This window comes from Aptenodytes patagonicus, chromosome 6 (genome assembly GCF_965638725.1).
Source record: "Aptenodytes patagonicus chromosome 6, bAptPat1.pri.cur, whole genome shotgun sequence".
Classification (NCBI taxonomy): Eukaryota; Metazoa; Chordata; class Aves; order Sphenisciformes; family Spheniscidae; genus Aptenodytes; species Aptenodytes patagonicus.
The window spans coordinates 37,475,300-37,500,534 of record NC_134954.1 but is presented as its reverse complement, the minus strand read 5'-3'; the positions used below and the strand labels follow the sequence as shown (position 1 = coordinate 37,500,534).

The 25,235-nt window shown below is 41.8% G+C and overlaps 1 protein-coding gene across 25 annotated transcripts in view; it reads left to right on the top strand.

Moving 5' to 3' along the window:
• Nucleotides 1-25,235, top strand: part of MAP2 (microtubule associated protein 2) — a 238,052-nt gene that overhangs the window by 180,598 nt on the left and 32,219 nt on the right. For 10 of the 25 annotated variants that reach the window (XM_076342139.1, XM_076342136.1, XM_076342137.1 and 7 more), the window contains 6 exons: nt 5,139-5,252; nt 7,648-7,725; nt 17,405-17,662; nt 20,027-23,848; nt 24,105-24,311; nt 24,707-24,841. In XM_076342139.1, coding sequence (XP_076198254.1) covers nt 5,139-5,252; nt 7,648-7,725; nt 17,405-17,662; nt 20,027-23,848; nt 24,105-24,311; nt 24,707-24,841 — 4,614 coding nt within the window. The remainder of the gene's footprint in view (nt 1-5,138; nt 5,253-7,647; nt 7,726-17,404; nt 17,663-20,026; nt 23,849-24,104; nt 24,312-24,706; nt 24,842-25,235) is intronic. The other 15 variants (XM_076342154.1, XM_076342152.1, XM_076342153.1 and 12 more) reach the window with 7 other exon arrangements.

Genomic DNA, 25,235 nt, shown 5'->3' with positions numbered 1-25,235 from the left:
AATAAATCTCTACAAGCAAATCTCTAATGAATCCAGAGCTTTTAGGCTGCGAAGAATTTGCCTGGCATCCAGGCTGGCTAACTCTCCTTTTTCTTTTTTTGTTCTTTATCATTAGGCTTCCTTGAACTTTAACTGAACCATAAGGAAACTATGAAGAGTCTCAATAGCTGCCCTGTGAGGATTTGACTTACCCATTGGATCTGCTATTTATAGTGTCCATTAGTACAAAAATGTCCTTTTGCAGCAGTCATGTATAGCAAAAGCAGTGCTCTTCTGGCGAACTGCCTGTGCCTCCTGTGTCACCCAAAATATCCATCAACAGAGTGTTCAGAAGTGAGCCTTTCTTGATTAAAAAAACCCAGTCAAACAAAAAAACCCCCCAAACCCAGAGGCCATTTGTATTTTTATTTACTTATTTTGCATAGCCTGAAATTGAAATTTCTATTTTTCAGGAGGCAACGTTTCACCCCCAGCCATGTCTCCCTGTGGAACATAATCTTTGTCCCAAGCAAATTAAATCAGGAAGAGAGCTGAGAGGGTGGGAACTGTCTTCCAGCCTTGGAGAGCCCATTTGCACCCCAGAACCAGGCTGGATGTGAACAAGTATAAATTCTGTAACAAAGGAGACCATTTTTAATAGGGATTTGTCTTACCTTGCTGGGAGGAGGCTTGCAGTAGCTTGGGTGATGGAGAGCAGGTGACCAAGTGGGTTTCCTTTGGATATGCTCCAGGGTACTAAATCTGGTGTACATTTGCATATTCTGTATCTGCAAAATTAATTGGAGCCTTTTCTTAAAATTTTCGTGTGAAAATAAGCTTAAAAAATTGATTCTCCTAACAGTCTTCCTAATTGAGTCTTGATTTGTTCATCTGAGCTAACAGTACAGACTTGATGATGTTACTTTTGTCAGTAGTGTTGTGATTAGTAGATTCATGGAAATTTTGACAGAAGGGTCACATGTTACATCCTCCAGGTGTAAAGTGGTGGTGGCAATCGGCGTGGGGTCTTCTGGAGCCGTGGTATTCTGCGAAGCTCTGTGCCATTCTCCATACTCACCAAAGCTGTCGGGGCAATACTCTTTCCTGTTCTGAAAGAGAAGAATCTGAACAGGGATATACCAAGTATCAAAGGACGCTTTATGGAAGAGTGGCTTGTTTTCTACCGGTGTGTCTTACCCATGCAAGGTGCTGCAGCACGTCGGCTGCATGGTGCAGCGTGGGAGAGGGCACCACGTGTCTGCAGGAAGAGGATGGGCCAAGCCACAGGTTCATTCTCCCAGTTTTCTCTGCTGTCACTTGTGCTTTGCAGTCTACATGTACCTCACAACACAGGGAATTGTCAGGATCTGTAATGATTCCAAGGGACCCTTTCTGTCCAGACCACTGCTCTGCAACAGCAGCACCACGTGACAGTCTGTGAGGTGTCTGTTCCATGTTTTTAACAAGAAGAAGGAACCAAGAGGTGCTGAGAAGAACCCCTAGCATCCAACAGGTGTGGAAGCAGGAGAAATTCGAAAAGCCCCAAAATGAGGTGCAGGCCCCTGAAAGACAGCTGGGAAGATTGATGGGCTTTAAATCAATATCCCTGTTCTTTGGTCCATAGGACTAGCCACATGCATGACTTGATTTATGGGGTTATAGTGCTTGATCTACTTAACAACAAAGGGGATTTTGATCTCATACTAGGGGCATGTTGTTGAATAGAGGGATGGAGAACTAGAGCTGCTATATGCAATCTCCTGCTAATACAGGCATCTATATCATATGTAGTCCCTTTTGTAAATGTACCGAGCTCCATCTCAAAACCAGTTGAGTTGTCTCCTGCTATGTGGAAAGCCGCCAGAACTTCACACCCCTGACAGTAGGAAAGCAACATCTTCAGATTTCTAGTCTGAATTTATCCTTGGCGAGTTTATACTCATGTATTCTTGGGCTAACAGTTTTTTAAATCAGCTTATTTTTTTCGTTGCTTGGTAGTTGCTCTGACATCCTCATCCATCTACTCTTGCTATTAGCTGCAGCCAATAAAACTGTTGCAGTCACTGCCCTCCTGGCAACCAGTCAGGGGGGAAGTGAATTGTATGATTTAAATACCAACAATTATGAATGTTCTTTGCCAGTGGGTGGGTTTTTTTAATATCTCATTACATAGTTTGTGCAAAAGAGAGATTAACGTAGCACTTTGTTTTTAGACAAACACGACTGTGAAAGTCAAGTAACTCATATCTATGCTTTTTGGGAGAAAAAAATCAGCTTTTCTAAAGGACAAACAAAGAGGAATAACTTTACATTAAAAGTACAAAGGAATTCTGTAAGAGTACTAACTGTGAGAAGAAATCATCATTATTAATCTAATGGACAGCATCCCTTGTTAGGGTGGTTGCTGTAAAGTTACATGTAGGGCATTGATTTAAATACACTTCCCCTTCCCAGCCAGTCCTTGCCTGAAGGACGTAGTAATGGGTGAGCAGAGAGCTTTTATTTCTGCCCTCGGGATCGTGATTAATGGGGGCTCTGCGAGCGTCTCCTGGCAGGAGCAGGGTGTATTGCAGTCTGTCATTAGAAACCTCTGTCTCCATGCGAGGGGTGGAGCAGCACTGAAATTCTTGCTCTGTTTTCAGGTGTGTGTCCAGCTGTGCAGCTGGTGGGCCCGCAGCCATGCAGCTTGTTGACTTCCCTAGGGCTCAGCTCCATGTTGGGTCCCAGCACCCTGTGTTTGAAACAACTCTCAGCCAGCACTCAGAAATAGCTGGAGAGTGAAGGGGTTTATTTCCGCTGAGTTTGGCTATGAGAGGGAGGAATATGCCAATTAATGAGTAAGGGAAAGTGGGCTAATACACAGATAAGAAAACGAAACCCTTTTTCTCTGAATTCTTTTGTAGATCGTTCTGCTGCACCAACCCTTAGGTCCTTGATTTGCTAGATCAAAGGTGCCTGAACTTCCCTTGGGGCAGGAAACCTCTCTGGTTACTTCCACATGCAGTTGTGTGCCCGATGATATTTCACTGCACCTTTGAGTGGGTCTAGAGTCGAGATGAGATACAGTTTCTCACTTTGGAAGTATTTACTCCCTGAGTGGTCCCACCACTGTCCTTCCTTCACTTACCAGAGCACCCGGTTCCTCAGCCCCTCTTGGGCATGCCACACATTGAGGGCAGTGGGGAAGAGCGAAGCATGGGTCCTGTGGCACCTGGGTCTGTCAAGCATGCAATGCCTCAGCCAGCTCCATGCGAGTCCTCCTTCCCTGTGCCGAGCACAGCAAGAGCAAGCAGCCGGGAGTCAAGCCTGTGTCTGAGACCAGGGCCTGAGCCCATCCCACCAAAAAAATGTTATCTTTTGCAATCCCTCTGCATGATATTCAGACCTACTGTTTAAATAAAGCTTTGTGTTGCAGTCTTAAAAGGGGTGAGGAGGACAAAGTATACATTTTAATCATACAGAAATGTTATTTGGCCCTTCTTTTTCAAGTCCCTCATCAGCATAGATGTCTGTCTGGGAAGTGTCTTTAATGTATACTAACGGTGTGCTGGTGAGGAGGAAGTATCATCCAAAGCGCATGTAAGAAGGCAGCTAACTCCATATATTAAATGTCAAGAAATCCCATTACTCAGCTGGCCATTCTACCCCTGTTTGCAAAACAGTACCTGCAAACACATTTCTAGACGTTTAATAAATTATCATCTTAAAATTTTGCAGTTGATGCATTGTCCCTAACAGAAAGAGCATTTAATAATGATGCTTTGTGCATCTTACTGTAAAGGCTGGGGTCCTGGTTTCTATAAGTACTCAGCAATTTCCACTAAGATCTTTGGAATATCTGGTCCTTCTATTTTATTTTTAATGACTTCAGTAAAGCCTTTGACACTGCCTCCCACAGCATTCTCCTAGAGAAGCTGGCGGCTCACGGCTTAGACAGGTGGACTCTTTGCTGGGTAAAAAACTGGCTGGATGGCCGGGCCCAAAGAGTTGTGGTGAATGGAGTTACATCCAGTTGGCGGCCGGTCACGAGCGATGTTCCCCAGGGCTCAGTACTGGGGCCGGTCTTGTCCAATATCTTTATCAATGATCTGGATGAGGGGATTGAGTGCACCTTCAGTAAGTTTGCAGACGACACCAAGTTGGGCGGGAGTGTTGATCTGCTCGAGGGTAGGAAAGCTCTGCAGAGGGACCTGGACAGGCTGGATCAATGGGCCGAGGCCAACTGTATGAGATTCAACAAGGCCAAGTGCCGGGTCCTGCACTTGGGCCACAACAACCCCATGCAACGCTACAGGCTTGGGGAAGAGTGGCTGGAAAGCTGCCCAGTGGAAAAGGACCTGGGGGTGTTGGTTGACAGCCGGCTGAACATGAACCAGCAGTGTGCCCAGGCAGCCAAGAAGGCCAATGGCATCCTGGCCTGTATCAGAACTAGTGTGGCCAGCAGGAGTAGGGAAGGGATTGTGCCCCTGTACTCGGCACTGGTGAGGCCGCACCTCGAATACTGTGTTCAGTTTTGGGCCCCTCCCTACAAGAAGGACATTGAGGTGCTGGAGCGTGTCCAGAGAAGGGCAACGAGGCTGGTGAGGGGTCTGGAGAACAAGTCTTCTGAGGAGCGGCTGAGGGAACTGGGGTTGTTTAGCCTGGAGAAAAGGAGGCTGAGGGGAGACCTCATCGCTCTCTACAACTACCTGAAAGGAGGTTGTAGCGAGGTGGGTGTCGGTCTCTTCTCCCAAGTAACTAGCGATAGGATGAGAGGAAATGGCCTCAAGTTGCGCCAGGGGAGGTTTAGATTGGACGTGAGGAAAAATTTCTTTACTGAAAGAGTGGTTAAACATTGGAACAGGCTGCCCAGGGAAGTGGTTGAGTCCCCATCCCTGGACGTATTTAAAAGACGTGTAGATGAGGCGCTTAGGGACATGGTTTAGTGGGCATGGTGGTGTTGGGTTGACGGTTGGACTCGATGATCTTAGAGGTCTTTTCCAACCTGAATGATTCTGTGATTCTATGATCTGCTTATATTTCAGGAAAAAAGATTACCTTTTAAAAATGGATTAAGACAGCCTCCATTTTTTATTGTTTAAGCTAATCTTTATAATCTTAAAACATTGTTCTCATTAGCATACTTTTCTTTGTGTTTTCTAACCTTGCTGCTGCCACAGAAGAAGTGTCTGCGAGGATAGTACAAGTAGTAACAGCTGAAGCTGTAGCAGTCGTGAAAGGTGAACAGGAAAAAGAAGCCCAGCACAAAGATCAGCCTGGACCACTACCTTTAGGTAAAATAAGACAAAGAATGTTCAAAGTATCCTTGTGTCTGCAAATGTTATATGTATGTATATTACAAAAAACAGTTACAGCTGTGTATTCACATAGGATTATGGTCATGGGTAAACTGCAGCACCAATGGATAAATGCTGGAACCATGTAATAATAGCGGTATCCTTGTTGCCCCAATTCTTCACGGCCCTATGACTGTCTCATTCACGGTTTCCTTTAACAGCAGTTCTCCACCTGGTTTCTGACTCCTGAGCGGTGCAGCTGTGAATGTAATCGGTGGTAGCGGTTTTGTCGTTGTGTTTGGTGGGACCCAGCAGTGCTCAGAGCCCCTTTGTGTTCAGCCATGTACAACGTGAGAGAGAAACATTAATGTCTGAAGAGGGAAAGATTAGAGGAGAGGCATATAAAATAAAGTGAAGCTTTGCTGGTTGGGTGGTAGCTACTCAAAAAGATGGAGGAGGAGCACCTCAACAGGAAGCAGAGAGGAATGGGGCACACCAGGTGAGGGTGGGAGAGGGGTTAGCAGCCGGGCAGGGTGAGGGGAGATTGTGGGAGAGGGAGTTACATGTGGTAGAAGCAAATGCCAGTGGTCCAGACTGGGAATGGCACCACTGCCATTGGTCTATGGGATGCTGTGCCCCCATCCTCCTGCTGGCTCTTCTGTGAAATGTCTCTCTTAAATACAAGTATGTATATATATCTATATAAAAAAGTAGTGAAGTATATAAAAGTATATAAAGTATATAAAAAACTATATATAAAGTAAATTATATATATAAAAAACTATTCGTACCTACAGTGCTTCCTCCCTGCCGGAAAACTTCCACAGTAGCTCAAAACATGTACACCAAAGGCCATACTCCATCCTGAGGTAGGGCAAGTCTTGCAAGCCTGCCCCAGGATAAGTTCTGCTGACTGCACGTGATCACTGCACTGTGATCAAATCAAAATAATTCCTTGTGGTATTTTCCCCACAGGCACTCTGCTTTGTTTGGTACAGTGGCTGGACCCTGCTGAGAAAGGAATTAAAGTCAATGAGTAATTTATAATATTTGTTGGAAATTTGGTTCCCAAGGTCTTTTGCTTCACTGAACTAATTTTGAACTGCAGCAGGGAAACGTGTTGCTTGGTAATTCCCTTCTTTACAGAGACTGAATTTTACATGGAACACCCCAATTCTGCAAAACACTTTGTATATATTTAAGCACAGATTGCTTCACTGGCGCCTGGGTGAGGCAAAATGGATATTCAGTTCCATCTAGTTAGATAAGACATTTTAAAAATATTTTGAGAAGTATGTCTTCAGTTAGCAACTGTTGGTGTTACAGTTCCTGTGGTCAGTGACTGTTAAATAAGCGCGGGTAGAATTGCATTGTGATGAAGATATAAATACTCTGTCCCTGGACAGCACATCTTAAGGACAAGTCACATAAGGGTCTCTTCCAAACCACATGGAAATCAATGGGAGGAGGCCTGGTAAATTCTGCTGGGGATTTGAAACTGGCCTTTCTGTGCTTGGGAAGAAGCCCTCAATCAGAAACTGAGATCTGCCGTTTATAAGACAGATCTGTTAAAACAGATTTGTTACTTTTTTTTTTTTTTTTTTAAACATTGGTTAAGCCCTGGTAGTGGATCTGTCTTTAAAGAAAAAAATTCTCAAAGTGATTGGTATGAAATCAGATGCAGAGGTTATGCTGAGTTCATTTAAGAAGCAGTTTGTTTAGGATTTCATCATACTTTAATTGAAATAATTGAAAAAAACATCATCTGGTTTTGGCATCTAGTCTCGTGACTGGGAATGAATCTAAAAACCTAATCTAAGTGCATCTAAGATTTCACTGCACCTTGCTCAGCTGAATCACTATTATGTCATGGCTGACATAAGTTCCCTATGCTGATGTCTTTTGTATTTAGACAAGCAATATTTGCATGTATTCTGTGATTAACCTTGAACTCAACAGAAGAAACAAAAAAGCTTGCAGATTGTTTTTTGTTCATGCACTCAAGGTAAATTGAAGAGATTGGATGCCAGTTTCTGATAGTCAGCGTGAATTTATAAAATGTCTCATGCTCAGATGCTTTATTGTTGTTGCCTTGGTTGACTGAAGGTTTTCTAAGTGGCAATACTGATTTAAAAGGTAATTTTGTACTTGATTTTTGTATTGTACTCTATGACCAGAATTTTGAAAATAATTCATACCATCTGAAAAAAAAAAATCTTTTATTATAACTTTAAAAATTCATGTATTCTGAAAGGGTCTATCTGAAAACCCACTAGGCACAAGTCCCCATTGAATAATTCTCTCAGTTGGGCAGAACAGGCTGACTGCAGTATCAAGCACAGGTCTCCCGGGAATTAATTGCTGTATCTCGTTTTCACTGTTCAATTTCTAGCAGTCGAAGAGTCAGCTAACCTGCCTCCTTCCCCACCTCCATCGCCAGCTTCCGAGCAGACTGGAGCTCTGGAGGAAGGTAAGGGTCTCCTGGACGTTGCAGTGCACAGCTGTCAGCAGAGGGATGAGACATCAATCTAAAGGATGGGGGAATCAGAAAATGGAGATACTTTCTGCAGCTTCATGTGAAAAGATAAGGCATTCCCCAGCAATAACTCCCCATCTGCAAACCAGCTGCAGTGCATGGATGAGGTAGACACATAGGCACAGAGGTAACTGACAGGATATGTTAAGTACATCCATATTAAAGAAAAAAAGATGATGATGCTCACCTTTTTATCTGTTATATGCAATATGAGCCAAGATGTGTGCTGTCCCAATGTGGTAACCAAAACTATGATTCAGTATGGGTCATCTTTATTTTCTTCGGATTTGTTTGGCTGCTTTTTTTAATTACCATTAGCTTTGTTTTTGGAATCTTAAATGCATGAAAGCAAAGAGGTTCAGAGTTGGATCATTTCTTTGGTCTTCAACCTGTAATTCATGCTTCAATGCCTACGTGTATTGAGGGTTCTGTACACAGAGTGCAGGAGTCAAGTTCTAGTCTCACAAAGCAAATTTCTACTCTGTTCTGCACAATGAGTGTTCAATTTCAGTAGCCCATGATCACTACATTTTCCTCCTGCTAAAATCCCCTCCAGCAAAGAACTTAAGTGTTGGCTTAATTTTAAGCAGAGGCCTAAATCCCAGTGAAGTTGTCACGATGGTAAGCATGTGCGTCAGTGCTTTGTTCAACAGAACAAGACTGCTGCATCAAGGCCATCAGTATAGGGAGACAGCAATATGTCAAAACTGAGCCATACCATGTGGATATGAGGGAAGGATTTGGGTTCAGAATCTCCAGGGGACTGTCCATTGAACTCTGCCATGTCAACAGTGTTTTTATGTGTCCATTGATTTCCTCCTTGGATTTTCTTGTAGCATTTTTTCTTTCTTTTTGTTAAATAAGTGCATGAAAATAATTTCTTATCATCTGCTGTACAAACTTTGTTGGTATTTTAACACAGAGCCTCTATTAATTTTGCAAGTGGACAGTTCCTATTTCATGTGCTAACTTAGTCTGACTGTCGGTTTATCAGGACGCTGCAATTAGGCATGTTCCATCCTGTGGTCATTTTTGAGATAATGCAATTACAGGCTGTGTTAACAACAACATTTGTCAGTCCACTGTACTGGAAATAGCTACTGGATATGGGTAGTAACCAATATAAAAAATTTTGATTAATTGTTGTTTTTTTTAAAAAAACATCTGCACGTTGTTTGTTTAAAAAAATAGTACAACAGTTCCTAGACTCATCACCCAGAGGTAATGGCAATCAAAACTACTAAATGAAAAGGAAGATAGTAGGGCATTAGCAAAGGCTTTTAGAATTGTTACCAGGGTTTTACCACTACTTTTTAATATATAGTTCACTTGACTAGTTCAGCATATGCTTTTTGATTTTTCATATCACAATAAAGGGCTTCTTCTTCTGGCCAATGTCAAGGTTCTTACGTGATACAATCTTAGTTGAGGGTTAGCTTTGCATACTGTTTCTATCGGCAGTGTTATTTCGCATGTATTTTAGGATTTTATAAAGTACTCATATTGATTAATTGACAGGAGGTTGTAGATTGCCCCCTAAGCAAATGGAAACCATTTTGCTAGTTTTATTAACACAAGAAGGTGGCAAAACACTATACAACTCGAGGTTATTATGAACTACCGGACTGTGCTGTTCCCAGCTGTGCATGTGACTCAGCAGGTCACTTAACATCGTTGTTTTTCTCTTTCCTTGCACGTAGAATTGAGTTAATATAATAGCACTTACCTACCTGCCCTGCAGGGGTGGTTGCAAGGACTGAAAGGTTAGTGTTTGGGAGACGTTTTGATGATTTACACAATGCCACAGTTTTTAAAAACATTCAAATAATTTCCTTTAATGTTAGTCAAAAAAGACACTTCCATGACAAGATTTTGATTCAGCTCTTCATTTTTCAGAGCAGATGGCCTGTGTAAATCCTGAAAGTGTATGTTTGTAAGGGAAGTATGGACAGAAATTATGTGCTGAGTCATTAATGCACTCTGCTGGAAGCTTCTTGTTTATGTCCGGCTCTGAAACTGGAATTCGCAGAGGAGTTGGTTGATGAACAGAAGGAACTTCTGGAAAAAAATTTCACCAGAAGTATATTATGTTGCTTTTTCCCAAAATATCAGCGTTGTCAATTCAATGTAGTTAATGATAGTAAAAATCTTGTGTTCTGCCCAGTGTTAGAAGATGTAAGGAAAAATTTCTTTACTGAAAGAGTGGTGAAACATTGGAACAGGCTGCCCAGGGAAGTAGTGGAGTCCCCATCCCTGGAGGTATTTAAAAGACGTGTAGATGAGGCGCTTAGGGACATGGTTTAGTGGGCATGGTGGTGTTGGGTTGACGGTTGGACTCAATGATCTTAGAGGTCTTTTCCAACCTCAATGATTCTATGATTCTATGTGGTCCTTATTTTCTGTGGGTAAGCTGAGCTTTTGATGACTTGAGTGAGCCAGACCTGTCATTTTTATTCAGGCAAAGCTCCCATTCAGAAGAGTTTGCCTCAATAGGGTTTGACCCAATTTTACTGTACTTGTTTAAACCTTCATTTCCTATACCATCTGGCTATCCATCCTCATGCACCTTTACATTGTCTGTCTGTCTTTCTGCTCAGTAGAATACAATTTATGAATTTAACCCAATTCTACAGTTGTTGAGCAAAAAAGGTGAGCACTTCGTGTGTGTCTCTACCTCAGACCTCCTTTTTTCCCTTTCTCTTAGAACATTTTCCTAATGCGCTTGTCAGTGTGTGTCGCATTGCTCTGAATCCAAAAAAGACTTCCTTCAGTCATAGTAGGAAGGAAATCACTGTTGTAGACATGACAAAGGTGGATGTGGCCAGCCATGCAGCAAACACAAATTAAAAAAAAAAAGGTAGAAAAGACAGAGAGGTTTGTGGGTCAAGTGTATTTCATGAGAGAAAGGAGTCAGTGGGTGTAGGTTTCTTTCTTTCATTTGGCTGCAGAAAAACGTTCAAATGAGCCTGTCCCTTTTTACTGCTGCAGAAGGTAAGATAACTAATTTGCCTTACTGAAATTATTTAATTTATTTCAACTATAGTAACCTAATTTTGCTCAGGAAATGAAATTTTCCCTAGCACTGTCTAATTCTTTTATCAGTGTGTCTGGTCATGCAGGGCTGATGTGGTATTCTCCTGCCAACTTGGCATTTCTTTTGTGCTCTGTGCCTTTTGACAATGGTCAACAACGTCTTCATGTAAAAATTTTTCTAAATGTTACAAGATAGAAAGATGCCTTTGATGGACTGTCTTCCACTTTGAAATAGGCATTTCAGGTTAAGCTCTATGTACCAAATAAGAATATTGTGCAAACTGAAAGGAACCAAGTGTCCTGTAAAAATGGATCTATTTACAGTGAAAATTACTTCTTGAAAGGCATTTTCAAAAGATACCTGGAAGCTAAAGCAGAATTAGCCTTGTGAGAAGTGATTTTAATCTTGGACTTTAGAATACATTGGGGATTTTTCCCATGCTTTGAGATGGAAAAGAACTATTAGAAGGGACTAAAATAACAAAGAAAGGATTTTTCTTGTTGCTGAAGTAAAAGCATATCCTCCTTTAAAGACATCATTATCCTGTTAATGAAATTATCTGCAGTAATTTTGAAAATATCTTTATTAAATCTGATAAACAATGTAAATCTGTAATAGCTACAGACATAACAGCCCCAAACAATACTAGACTTTGCACTCCTAATGATTTTACACCTTCACAATAATATATATTAACCATTGTTACTGTTGTCAGTTCCTGTAGTTTTATGGAGCAGAGGCAGGACCTTTATTTTCTTGCCTACAATCCATTCAGAGCCTATAAAGAAGGAATTTTCAGCCTTGTTTGCATCAGTATAGAGAAGTCCTGGGGTTTCATCTTCACTCTTGTTGATGCATTTTACTTCTGAAGGGCCCCTGGATAAATATGACCCACAGCTGGAAGGAGAACCTCCCCTTTTGCACATCCTCCTTCTCCGTGTTCTGCTTCTGACTGTATCAATCTTCCATTCTGTTCTCCACAATGTCCCAGTTCCAGCAGAAGAGAGAGCAACTGCGTCAACCCTTTCCACTCTTGTCCACAGTAATACATAAGAGTAGTGTGAGGGCACCCTGCAAAGAAGCAGGAGTTGTAGTTTTGAATCCTCTCCAGTTTAGGAGGGAGTTGATTCCTGATCTCTTGCATCGTGAGACGTGTCCTCACCCCCTGTAACTAGCCTTTTGCAAACCGTGAGCCCCCTCAAATCTGTCATTGAATTTTGTAGAAGCTTCTATGGAGAAGAAATCCGCAGGTTCTGCATTGCAAGTGGATCAAGATGCTTCCCTGCAACCTTGCTGCTGGCTCTTAAGTTCTAGGGAAAGGTGAGAAGCTCAGGTTCAGCCCTGTGTTTGGCATTTCCTATTGCAGTGCTCTGCAGAGCTTCCTGCTTGGCAGAGGCAGGTTGCCGGCTTAATCTTTCCACACCTACCTCTTATAAGCATGCATAAACCCTTGAATCTGGGGTTTGGATTCCACTACAAGAGCGAAGCAACTAAACTGTCAGTGGTTCAGGCACTCTTTGTGCCCTGGAAGAAATTGTGAGAACAATTCCATGGGTGGTATTTGTGTATGTGCATAGGTGCACATAGCATACCTTTAGTCCTGGCCAACTTCAGGGCTGTCACGAAATCTTGAACATGGATAATCTTCCTTTTGCAGCACAATGATACATATTGGAGCTAATAATATTGCCATCGATTAGTAATTTTTCTTCCTTTTTGTGGGTGATTGAGCCTGAATGGGTTGATACTACAGCATTCTTTTCCCAGGCGGAAGAAATACATGTCATTACATTACAGGACACTTGCTGCCATGTTGCTGCAGAAAGCAGAGGGTGATTTTTTTAAAGACACAGATGTTGTCTTGTCATGGTGTGCTATAGAAAGAAACTTAAAACTTGCTGTTATTTGCCAGGAAGAAGCTTAGTGCTCTTATAGATGGAATGGGTTTGGTCACAATATGTCACCAGATGATATGGATGGATAAAAATCATTTTCCAAGACTTGGGTAATGGTAGTTACAGCAGCATTCATGAGCTGTCTTGTTTTCAGGTCACACACAGAGACCTGGTTAATACCTGTTACGCTGCCTGTATTAAAGCCTTGCTTTCTGACTCTGTTTTGGATCTGAGAGGAAAGTTTTGGAAGCTCTGGGGAAACTCTTTAAGTTGTAATTGCCTAGAGAAAGGCCAGGGACACCGGGCATGGACTTGTTCTTGAAGCTAACAGGAAATCCAATGGGATAGCTGCAGCTGCTGAAGGCACCCCATGAATGTAGTGTTCATCAAACTGCCAGTTGTCATACACAGAGAATGGGCTTAAACATTTTCTCTAGTACTAGATATTTAGTTTTTCATACCTTTATTCATGGTGAGAGGGCACCTTACCCTAGACGAGATCTCAAGTCTCCCCTTTAGGTTTGTAAGGATCAGATGGTAGGCCAAACATTTTTATTGGACTGTATTATTTTTCTTTGTCTTGCAAAACCAAACCCAAGTTCCCCCTCCCTGTAGCCATCAGTAGCTGGTGTAGTGCTGAGGTGATTTTGTGATTATCTGCGATGCTACAGTGACGGGTGAATAAAGCTGTCATTCCAAAGCATTGGCAAACGCCAAGGTGGGAGCTAGTTCACCCACAGAAACATGACACAACAGTGTGAAATATAGGACTAACAGAGATTGCTGTGAGCAGCTTTATGTGGCCTTTATCAGGAAAAAAGGTAGCTAGCAATTTGGGGAAGGGTTTTTTCCTTCTTTGTTTAAATGTTACTTATTTATAGGGAAAGGAAGAAAGTGGGGAAGTTTGAAATAGATACAAATGAGAAATAAAACCACCATTGACCAAAGTGTAAGCTGGTTTGCTTTTTAATTAAAGGACTTTTTAAAATTTACACTTTCAAGTACTTCACATGATGACTACAAAGGATACAGTTGTGTCAGGATACCTCAGAGGTTTTTAATGCAGTCAGTCAGCTGTATAATACATACAAGTATCAGTGCAAGTTGTGAGATGTCATTTGTGTACAATATATATTCCTCTAAATAATGAGCATATGGTTTTGAAATGCACTTATTCTGACGGTTGGGTTCCAATGTTCATAAACACGGTAGGAAACGCCACATATATGGCCCATGTGTTAAAATGCATAGCTGCCTCATTCCTCCATCGTGCATTAACCTGTAGCCTGGCTGATTTCATCTGCTCTGCAGTATGACATAGTGGCTGGTGTTGCTAGTGTGTGCATCCATCCTGTCTTGTCTTTTCTTTGTCTGTCTGTCTGTCTTGCAGTTTTTGTCTGTGTGTGTCTATTTGTAGATGAAGGGGCCGAGGATAAGGTGGGACCGCTACAGCACTGCCCAGGCTGTGGGCCTGCTGCCAGCAGGGAGTGGCGTAAACACCTGGCCCCCTCCATTTCAGTGTCTGTGCCCGATGATGAGCCCTACAATTCGGATGAGGAGTACTATGAACACCCTTTGTTCAGCTCGGAGTGGACTGGCTCTAGTACACGTCCCAGTGCCACAGTGAAGAGCACAGAGGTCTTGTTGGGCCATGATGAAGGTGAACTGAGCATGGTCCCATTTTGTTCCTCTTCCCCTGTACCCACCTGCCATCCATTCCATTATATATGTGCCTGGGATTGCTGCTTTCTGGGGAGGGAAACCTAGTTGTGTTTTCTCCTCACATGGAAGTGACGCCCCTCCAGAGTCTCTCCATCTCAAAGTGAAGCTGCAGCGTGAGCAATGAATGCAACTTTGGGGTCAGTGAAACCACAGTCCCTGCTTAAATCAGGGTTCTTGGTCTACTGGCCTGGCTTATAGAAGAAGCAAAAGGAGCAGCTAGTTAAAAGAAGCATAAGCTAATTTGTTCTTTGTGCCAGAGAATCACTGCCAAGAACAGTGTGCAAAGTAGGCCAAAAGATTGTTACTGGAGGTAAGACAGTTGTTAACACAATGGGGAAAAAACCCATGTCTATACCAAAGATAGCAGTGGAAGGTCTTTAATTCTCCAGTAGGCAAAGGAAATCAATTTTACCCCAGTATACACAGGTGACTTCAGGCAGTATTGGGTCATGTTTGATCTCCAGTTGTTTTGTGGATACACCCAGTTAACATTGTGTCAGCTGACTGCAAACAAGGAGAAAAAAAAAAGTTTACTGGTACTGTGTTTCTGTACCGCCTTTTTCTATGGCCTGAGCACATGAGTGAGTATTATTTTATCAGTGGGGGTTACATAAAAGTGAAACGGCTTTTGAGGAATCAATGGAGAATCTATTTCAGTGACTAACAGGAATGCTGACTTTTTTTCCAAGACAAAATAGATCATGTTTCATCTCACAGTATTTGACTAACTTGGGACACAGGAGCTGAAGTTAAAAACAGTACTCAATCCTCTAAAGGTTTGTGTTTCAGGAAGATGGAGGTGTATACCTGAAATTGCTCACTGGATCATTTCAAGAAAACCAGAGTTGCTCAGAATTAACAGGATAATATAGCCTAATACTGCAACAGCACCAGAAAGAGATCAATGCTAATAATTGAAGATTTTTAATGTCAGCATGTCTGCCTGAAGCTAGGGGAGACAAAAAATCACAGGAGTAGCCTTACTATAGCTGGGTGCCTATAGCTGTACCTACAGCACTCCTGGATTGGTTAATTCATGGGCTTCCTTTTCAGTCATAGGCATCTACCTCTGGTGAAAGTGTAAGATCTCAGAACATCTGTGAGGAAAAACAAAGGGAAATAAGCTGGACCATCAGTGAAAAGATAGGCATTATGAAACAGCCCTCTTCACTTGCTGCCTGTAAGCAAGCAGTCTGTTTGACATAAAAGGGTCTGCTGCACAAAGGGAGTCTGTAGGTTTCCTTCATTAAGTCACGGATAACTTCTACTTTGGTGAGTAATTAGTTTTAATCATGTGGCATTGTGTGAAGTGTCTCAGGAAATGGAGGTGTATACCTGAAATTACTCAGAGTAAAATGAGAGGCTTTCTTTAAAAATTTTTAATTGAAAGGGATGCACATACAAAACTACATAAAATCGGAAAAAGGAAAGTAAAGCAAGTTATTCAAGTCAGGGCCTCCTGTAGCTGGACACCTGCTGTTCTGCCAGGCTGCTTTTATAATCTGCCCATGTGTAAATATCCCTGTAACACTCAGGCATCGGTCCAGTTCTGATTCTGAGTCTTCTGGCTTCTGTTCATTTAAGATATAGTATCTAACCTTAATTACATTTTTATATGTTATTAATAATGTGTTGTACTTTACATAATAATTATTTGCTCAGCCTTGAATAGTGTTTGTGTTCCTTAAATAATTTTTTAAAGGCCATAACTGAAGTGGATGCCTGATGGTTTGGTTTTAACCAGGCCAATCTCAGGAGAAAAATCAAGCCCTTGTAAAGAGGTTTTACTTTAATACCAAGAGGCTGGATACAGCCACTTCCAGACAAGAAACCACTTTGTTCTAAGTCTGATTCAGCAAAGTCCTTAAACGTGAGACACACTTTAAACCCAGGGGGGTCATCAGGTTGACTGCAGTATGGCTGCTGGTCAGCTGCTTAAGTATGTTGCTGAATCAAAGGTTTCACACTTAATCCTGACTTCTTATCAGAAGGGATACTAACAGGGCACAGTAATATTCTGTCTGAGTAGCAATGGCTGGGGTACAGTCCTGAATGGAAATTTTGCTAATCATTCTTCTGCCATGGCATGAGTAAAGACTACTCTTGATACTATTGTACTGATCCTAACAGCCCATACGCTGAGTGAAGGGTTTTAGAAATTCGGATGAACAAATAGTCATATTGCACTCATTGGTTTCTTTGACTTAATTGGTGATGAGGAGCCTGGGGGCTAGTGGGGAATCAGAAAAGAAAATGAAGAGTCCTTGTGTTAAATCTGTGATTTTTCACATACAGAGTTCAGATGTCAGGCAGCCTAAGGGAGAAACGGTTTATAAACCTGCTCAGTGTAGGAATCTTGGCTGAATTCTTCTGAAACCGTTAGTTATCAGCTATGCACAAGGCTTATTAAGACTTATGGGAGTGGCTCAATATTTTGCCAAATCCAGGATCCATGTGATAGATTGACTTGCTGGCATTTAGCAGTCAGTATTGCCAAGGTTAGTGGAAAGAAATTTATGCCTCATACCTTCCTCCACCTCAGTTGAATGTCTCGTACTGGATTAAACAGCACATTTATCAGAAAAATACCAGTGTACTTTGAGCTCATTGATGTATTGGTGTTGTCAGGGCCATCCATCATTCAGTACCATCTCCATTTGCAATGAATATCTGACCTACAGTCATCTTTGGGAGAGGTATACCTGTAAAACACTTTCAGCTCTCATCTTACAGCATAAACATGCTTCTCTGGGGGAGATAGGTTTTTTGTTTTGGTTCGGTTTTTTCCCTAAGGAAAATTCAGTTCCACAATGACTAAAATGGGCTGGATACTAGCAGTCCTTTGACACACTTAAATCTAACACGTTCAGAGCTGAAAGTGTTATGCAAAAGCAGTCCTGTTGAGCTGTGTGCTTGGTGTTTATTGTTGGTGTTGATGTTGCCTCCTTTTTCCATCCCCAAGAAGAAGAACCAGTAGAGAGTCTGATGGCTGTGGAAGCGAAACCTGCTGCTCTTCCTGGGAAGCAACTGGGGAAAGAGCATGGGCCTATTGAGCCTTCGGACCAGGCAAAGGGCCTCTGTGAGGGTCACTCGGATTCGGGTTTGGAGGCCAAAGTGTGTCGTGAAGACAAAGTGCCAAGCGTGGCATCCAGCAGGGAGAGTACAACCATTGTGGCAGAAACGCCCCTGAAAGGCACATCCCCTTCCTCGCCTGAGGAAGGTGTGTCCTCCTTAGGTTTGCATGTGTTTGCTGCCAGTGAATCCTTCTCCAGCTTTCTCCAGTGCTTTCCAAGGCTGCTTCTTTTCCTGTTCTTCCCATTTATTAGTATGACTGCTCTTGTTATTATGCTTGAAGAGTGTGTAGCAGATAATATGATTGCATAGGTGCTGTATGACAACATGGTTTCCCACCACTGCGGCTGATTCCTGATTTTTTACTTTGCCATGATAAAATACGCTTTGCAGCTAAGCTGATTCCTCTGCGAAAGCCTTTTTCCCTCATCTCAGATGTGTTTGCCAGTCACATTGCTAATCTATGTATATTGTTTTCTTTTTGGTGCAGAGATTCATCTGCTTTTTTTTTTCAAAAAGTAGATTTCTTGACTTTGACTATGACATAAAGAGCTTAAACTGTAGAAATGTTTTCATTTGCAGTGTGCGGGTTTTTTGTTTGGTTTTTTTTGTGTGTGTGTGCTTCAGTGCATTCTGGTTTAGCTTCCCTAAAGCTATCGCTTCTTATGTCATATCCTTGCCATTCATTGCAGTCCATCCCTCCTCTCCTCGATCATTGCCAGAACTCTGATTTTTTGTGTGTCTTACCTTATTACAAATGTTTAACCCTGCTGGAGTGCCTTGGTCAGGCAAAACCTCCATCACTTCCACTGGGATGTTTGCCTTCATAGTGAAGTTTAGGATTGGGTGCATAGGGTGAAGTTCTGATCTGCTTACTGAACAAAATATTTACTGCAATCAATTGTCTTTCAGTACGTAAGAACTAGGCATCAAGATTTTCCTTTTAATGGTATTTCTCTTCAGCCAGTGCAAGAAGGTGTAAAGACACATTGTATGGAGTGGTGATGTACCCATTCACTACCTGGCTAAGAAATGCTGCATTTGGGAGGCTAGTGTTCTGACTGGCCCAGCTAAAGAATGTTAAATTCCTTTGGCAGTCAGAATATGTTTTGATGCCATTGGTATTGTTCATTTGCACTACAGTAAGAGGCACAGTAGGATACATAAAGAAAGTAGGTATCTAGCTGGTTAATTTCTGTGAAACGAGGATGACATCAGCTCAATGGCGATGTTTTTATACTTCATGGAGTTTGCAAGTAAGTCACCAAATGTAAATACATAAAGGAGCAAAATTACTGTAGTTGTAGACCTCTCGTTTTTCTACCTGTAGAGTTTAGAATGGCAGTTGGTTTTTTGACTAAATGTTAACATATGTGAATATTTAAAGAAGGACCAATACTTTAATACTAATTGTTCTAAAAAATTCAGATTCATCAGAGCAAAAAGATGGCTCCATGGACTTTAAATCAGAGATGAGGAGATTCAGAGTTGGCCCAGTGCTTGTTGTAACAAGCTTTAGAAAAAACTCATAAAACTTTTTTAACAGATTATTGCAGAAAGTTCTGCCACATTCTGCAGTATCTCTCTTCATATTTTCCATGATAAGAAGATTTCCATATGATAGGAATCATTATTTTCCATAGGATATTAAAAAAAGAACAAGCTATTAATGATTAACAGAGCATGTATAAAAAAAACTTAACTAGGTATTACTCCCTAAAAATATAGTGGCAGACTGCAAGAGTAGCATTTTTAGTTTCAACTTAACTTAATTAGGGCCTTATCTACAGTCATTGAAACATGCCAAGTATTCTTTGACTTCAGTTACAGCTGAAGATGGCTGGCCATTTTGAAGACCAGACTTTAAAGATGTGGGACTAATAGCAGCTCTGTTGCTGATTTACACATACCAGTTTCATGACAGCAGTGAGATTTTTGTCATTTGCCAAAGAGTAAATGTCAAAAGTTGGTACAATTAAAAAAACAGCCTCTTCTGACACTTGCAAAACCTTTTATATGCATTATTTCTTTAATTTAGGCTGCATGTAGAAGAAAAATGTAAAATAGATATAGAAATGTATAGCTACGTATGTTTGAAATGTCAGCAACACACAAAGATACTACTGATTGGACTTGATCTTGCAGACTTTACTAACTCAAAGCTAACACAAGTTACAGAGTCCAGCAAAGCATACCAATGAAGTGAGGATTACTTGTGGTTTTACTGTTGTATACAAACCATGAAGATTAAGAATTCACATGAAATCATCTCATTTCAGTGGTCACATATTTATATGTGTACAACTCACATTTTCACTATAAAACCTCATATATTGAAAGGAAACCAGGGTTTAACACTTTAAAGCAGATTTCTAGGTGGATGGCCTTGCTGCATGTTTGCATCTTTCTCCCTCTCCTTCATTCATACCAAGATGTTTTTGTAAGTCACATGACTGCCTGCCTGTAAGTGCTTTAAGTAATTTTCTTATAAAACCCAAACAAACTACTTCAGATTTACTTGCAGCCACGAAGATGGAATTCCGTGTCCAGGAGGGCGCACGCCCTTTCACAGCAGAACCATTAGACACAAAGCAACATGAATCTGGGAAAGACAGTAAGACTGGTGAGCAACCTAAACATGATGCCTTAGTTCCACAGCCAGCAAAAACAGAGGCTATAGATAAAAAGGATTCACAGAGCAAAGACAAAGAAAAAATGCCTTCACCTCTGTCAGAACAGATCTTGGAAATTGATTCACAAAAGAAAGGGGAAGCCAGTTTTGCAGAACCTGCTGCCAAGCCTCCTGCTTCTCAAGAACAAAAGGACTTACCCTCTGAACTGCCTAAAGGGAGCAAAACAGAAGAAAGGACTGCAGATGTGCCCTCATCATCCAACCAAATTGTGTCTATGAAGTTTAAAGATGACCTTAAAGATGTCCAAGATCTTGCCATCAGCCATGGTGAAAGTTCTCTGTTGCTATCAGAACCCACGGCAGAAGCAGCCAAAAGTGAACTTCCTTCAGGCCCATCTCCCGCTGTCCCCCAGGATCTTCCACTCAAAGACAGTTCCAAAACAAAACAGGAACCCACTGACCAACTGTTTGCCAAAGACCTCCCTAAAGATGAACAGATCCACAGAGACAGGACACTAGCTCTGCAAGAAGTCTCAGCAGTAACTGTAGATGGCCTGAAAACACCAAGCACCCAGAAGATCCCTGCGTGGGGGGAGGAAAAGGACATGACCAAGGATGAGAGTGATGAGGAAGAAAGATATGACTTCTATGATAAAGGGGAGGCTCGAATATTAGATGATGGTAAATTTACCACAAAACCTGAAGTTAAGACACTTTCCCTAGACAAAGCAGACTTTCAAAAGGATGATGAAGCTAAAAAGTCACCTTATATTCTCAAAGCAGAAAAAGAAGTGGACCAAAGTGGGCTCCCAGCAACAGTAGACATGAAAAAGGAGGTCCAGCCAAGCACACAGGAACCCCCAGCCAAGTTAAGCCATGAACTGACCCTTGAGAAAACAGTAGAGCACCCTGATACCACTCAGTTAACCAGAATAACAGAGAAAGCCCCTGAGTCACCAAGTTTAACCACTGACAAGAGTCCTACTCTAGAACCTTGTCAAGAGAAAGATGTTAAAAAAGATACCAAGGAGGATAAGACAAGTGTTTCAGCTCCTCATCAAATGAAAGAAGAGGAGGATCGATCGGGAATGTCGAAGTATTTTGAAACCTCTGCTCTGAAAGGGGAAGCCTTCAAAGCAGACGCTCTGAAACAAGGCAGTGATTACTATGAGCTAAGTGACACTAAAGAGAGTGTGTATGAGCCTTATCAGACAGATCATCTAATACCTGAAGACAAAGAGGAAGAGGAGGAAGAATTACAGACAGAATTGGATCAGCAGCAGAGTGGGCCTGGGCATGACATAGGGTACAGTACCCTGGCTCAGAGCTTTACGCCAGACAAATCTGAAGAATCAAGTTCCCCAACAGAAAGAATGTTCACTATTGACCCCAAAGTCTATGGGGATAAGAGAGAACTCCATAGTAAAAATAAAGATGACCTAACTCTGAGCAGGAGCTTGGGACTTGGGGGGAGATCTGCAATTGAACAGAGAAGTATGTCTATTAACTTGCCTATGTCCTGCCTGGATTCAATAGCTCTAGGATTTAGCTTTGGTCGTGCACATGATCTTTCTCCCCTCGCTTCGGATATTCTAACTAACACTAGTGGAAGTATGGATGAAGGTGACGACTACTTGCCAGCAACCACACCAGCATTGGAGAAGGCCCCCTGCTTCCCCATTGATAGTAGAGAGGAAGATGAGCCCATTGAAGAAGAAAAAGCAGTGGCAGAAGAAAAAGTCCAGCCTGAGACTTTGGTCGAATCACCTTTCCTGGCCAAAGAATATTACAAAAATGGGGCTGTCCTGGCTCCTGACCTGCCTGAAATGTTAGACTTAGCAGGGACAAGATCTAGATTAGCCTCCGTGAGTGCAGATGCTGAGATGGCACAAAAAAAGTCAGTTCCTTCTGACACTGTTGTGGAAGACAGCAGCACAGCCCTGCCACCTGTGACAGATGAAAACCATGTAACTCTAAAAGCTGAAAGTCAGTTAGAAGACTTGGGCTACTGTGTTTTCAATAAGTACACAGTCCCACTCCCTTCTCCCGTTCAGGACAGTGAGAATTTAACGAGCGAAACCTGTCCCTTTTATGAAGGCACAGATGAAAAACTGAGACGTGGCCTGGCTCCCGACCTGTCTTTAATAGAAGTGAAGCTGGCAGCAGCTGAAAAATCAAAAGAAAAATTCCTCAGTGAAAAAGACTTAGGCCAGCATGCCGCTGGTGAGTCCATTCTAGCAAGGGACTTTGAGCAGGAGAAAAAAGAGAAGCTGGATACTGTGCTAGAAAAAAGTGAAGATCAAGTTGACTCTAAAGAGGTCTATCCCATTAAAGGTGCAGAGCCAGAGAAGACAAGACCTGAGGCAATCTTAGAAATGAAAGAAGAAAGTGTGGCTGATAAAGTTCATGTAACCAATGATACCATGTATGACAGAATATCAGCTTCAGAGATAGCAATAGAAAAGGATGCTGTTTCTTTGTTGATGGAGAAGGAGGAGAAGACTCTTAGTGTTGTTCCTGAAATAGCTGAGATAGAAGCTCCAATAAAACCAGATTACAATGCTATAAAGCATGATTTGGAAGTGGCTGCAAGGAGAGCTGACCAAGAATATCAGAGTCAGTTAGATACTAAGATCAGTGAGGTTGTTTCTCTCCCTTCAGGGAAGGACAAAGCCTCTGTTAAAAGAGCAGAGCCTGAATCCAAAGACACTCAACAGAAAGATCAGACCGTCTTGTCCAGAGAAGAAAAGGATGCAGATGTACTTTCCAAGACCGAGCCTAGTTATGTGAAGGACAGCAGCAAACTGTCTGAAATAGAAATTAAGGAAAAAGTAACTAAACCCGATCTGGTACATCAAGAGGCAGTTGATAAAGAGGAATCTTATGAATCTAGTGGAGAGCATGATCAAGCCCAAGAAAGTTTGAATGGAGAATCCTTGAAACCAGAGGATATCAAAGCAGAACCTCCAAAACCTCCCGTGTCTGGGGAAGAGACACCTGCACAGTTACCAGCAAAGGAGCCTTCTGTGGAGCTCCTCCTTCCAAAAGCTGAGCCTCTCCAGGAAGAGCCTGCTGAGATTCAGATGGAAAGCATACCACAGCCTGCAGAAGGAACTGAAAAGATTCCTGATACAGCTGAGACACCTATGGAAATCCAAAAGCTGCTGCCATGTGAAGTGACAGCTGGGGCCACAAAAAGGGAAGAACATGAGGAAGAAGAGGTAGAAGTAGGGCAAGAAGAAAAAGAAGAGGATAAACAGCATCTTCTTTCAGAAATGCCGCCAGAAATAGACTTTGGGAAACCTACTGCTGAAGAAATGCTAGCCAAGGGTAGCCCAGAAGCACTGCCTGAACTGAAAGGCATTATTGAGTCAGTGGTGACAGTAGAGGATGACTTTATCACAGTGGTGCAGACAACAGTTGATGAGGGTGAATCTGCTTCTCACAGCGTACGCTTTGCGGCTACTCAGCAGGAAGACATCGAAACAGGGGACTCCCAGGCTGAAGAGGAGCTGGAGGTTGAGGAAGTGCCTGACATGCAAGTTGAGCCCAAGGAGGGCTCCCCAGAAGCTCCTGCTTCACCCCAGAGAGAAGAAATCCTGCTTACTGACTACAAGACAGAGACGTGTGATGATTACAAAGATGAAACAACAATCGATGACTCCATCATGGACACAGACAGTCTCTGGGCAGATACTCAAGGTGTGCATTATCCTTTCTGTTTTGTCTGTTAAATATTTTTGCTTCCAAATCATAATGATCAAAAAGCAAAATTATTATAGTTTTAATAAGTTGTAATAGTAATCTCAGCATGTTTCAGAAAAATGGTAAAAGTCTGCCTTTTTTTATTAATCCATCTGCTCTGTCTTCAACTATTTTTTTCCCTGCTCCACCGCAGTATTGTTAACATTTGTTACTAATCTTTTGTTTGTTGTTATAATTTGCTCTGATCCTACAGATGATGATAGGAGCATCATGACTGAACAGTTAGAGACTGTTCCTAAAGAGGAGAAGGCAGAGAGAGAATTGCGAAGATCATCTCTCGATAAGCATAAAAAAGAGAAACCTTTTAAAACTGGGAGAGGCAGGATTTCTACTCCTGAAAGGAAAATAGCTAAAAAGGAACCTAGCACACTCTCCAGAGATGAAGTGAGAAGGAAAAAAGGTTCATTTAACACTCCCTATTACAATATATACTTTTTTTTTTACTGTTGTACAGTACTATCCAGTTACTCTGTTGTAGATGATGTGCACCTTAACAGTATTAATGGTAGTGCTTTTTAATGAGATGTTGTACAACTATATGAAAAGCCATGTGCAAGGCTCACTGCTCCACCCGTCCTGTTTCATTGTAGGCATCCCCACTGATCACTGGGTAACACATCTGAGATTAATGCACCAGTGCTTCCCCTCTTCTGACTTAGGATTTGTTCACCCCAGTAGAAGCGACGCATCGGGTTGGAGTTGTGGAGCAGTGGGCCTGCCACTTGATGTATTGTCATATGAAACTGTTTGCTGGTTTTTTCCTGATTCTATGTTTTTGTGTTTTCTTGTCCATAGCAGTGTATAAGAAAGCTGAACTTGCTAAAAAAACTGAAGTTCAGGCCCACTCTCCCTCCAGGAAAATCATTTTAAAACCTGCTATCAAATATACTAGACCAACTCATCTCTCCTGTGTTAAACGGAAGCAGACAGGTGACTGCGTTCTGTTCAGTTATGCAATGTGGCTGGCAAACATAGACATTTTTTTTTTTTGTAAATCTCATGGCTATAGCAGCTTCTCTATTTTTTCATTTTTTCCTCCAAGAATATCAGTCTTCACAAAATAGTATTGCTTTTTTAGTGTTTTGTATCATTTTTCTTTTCTTCTTTCATTCCTGGTATTTGTTTGTTTATTTAATGGAGGCCATGGTCATGTATGCTTGTCATTGCTTGGACCTCCAAGTGCTGTGGTTGTAACTTGGCATTGTGCTTATAGTGTGGTGTTGTAGGAATCTCTACTCATCATTTTACTCTTTTTTTTTTTTTAATTATGCTTTTTTGTTTTTTTCTGGTGGGAAAATGTTGACAGCTTAAACCATGGTATGCA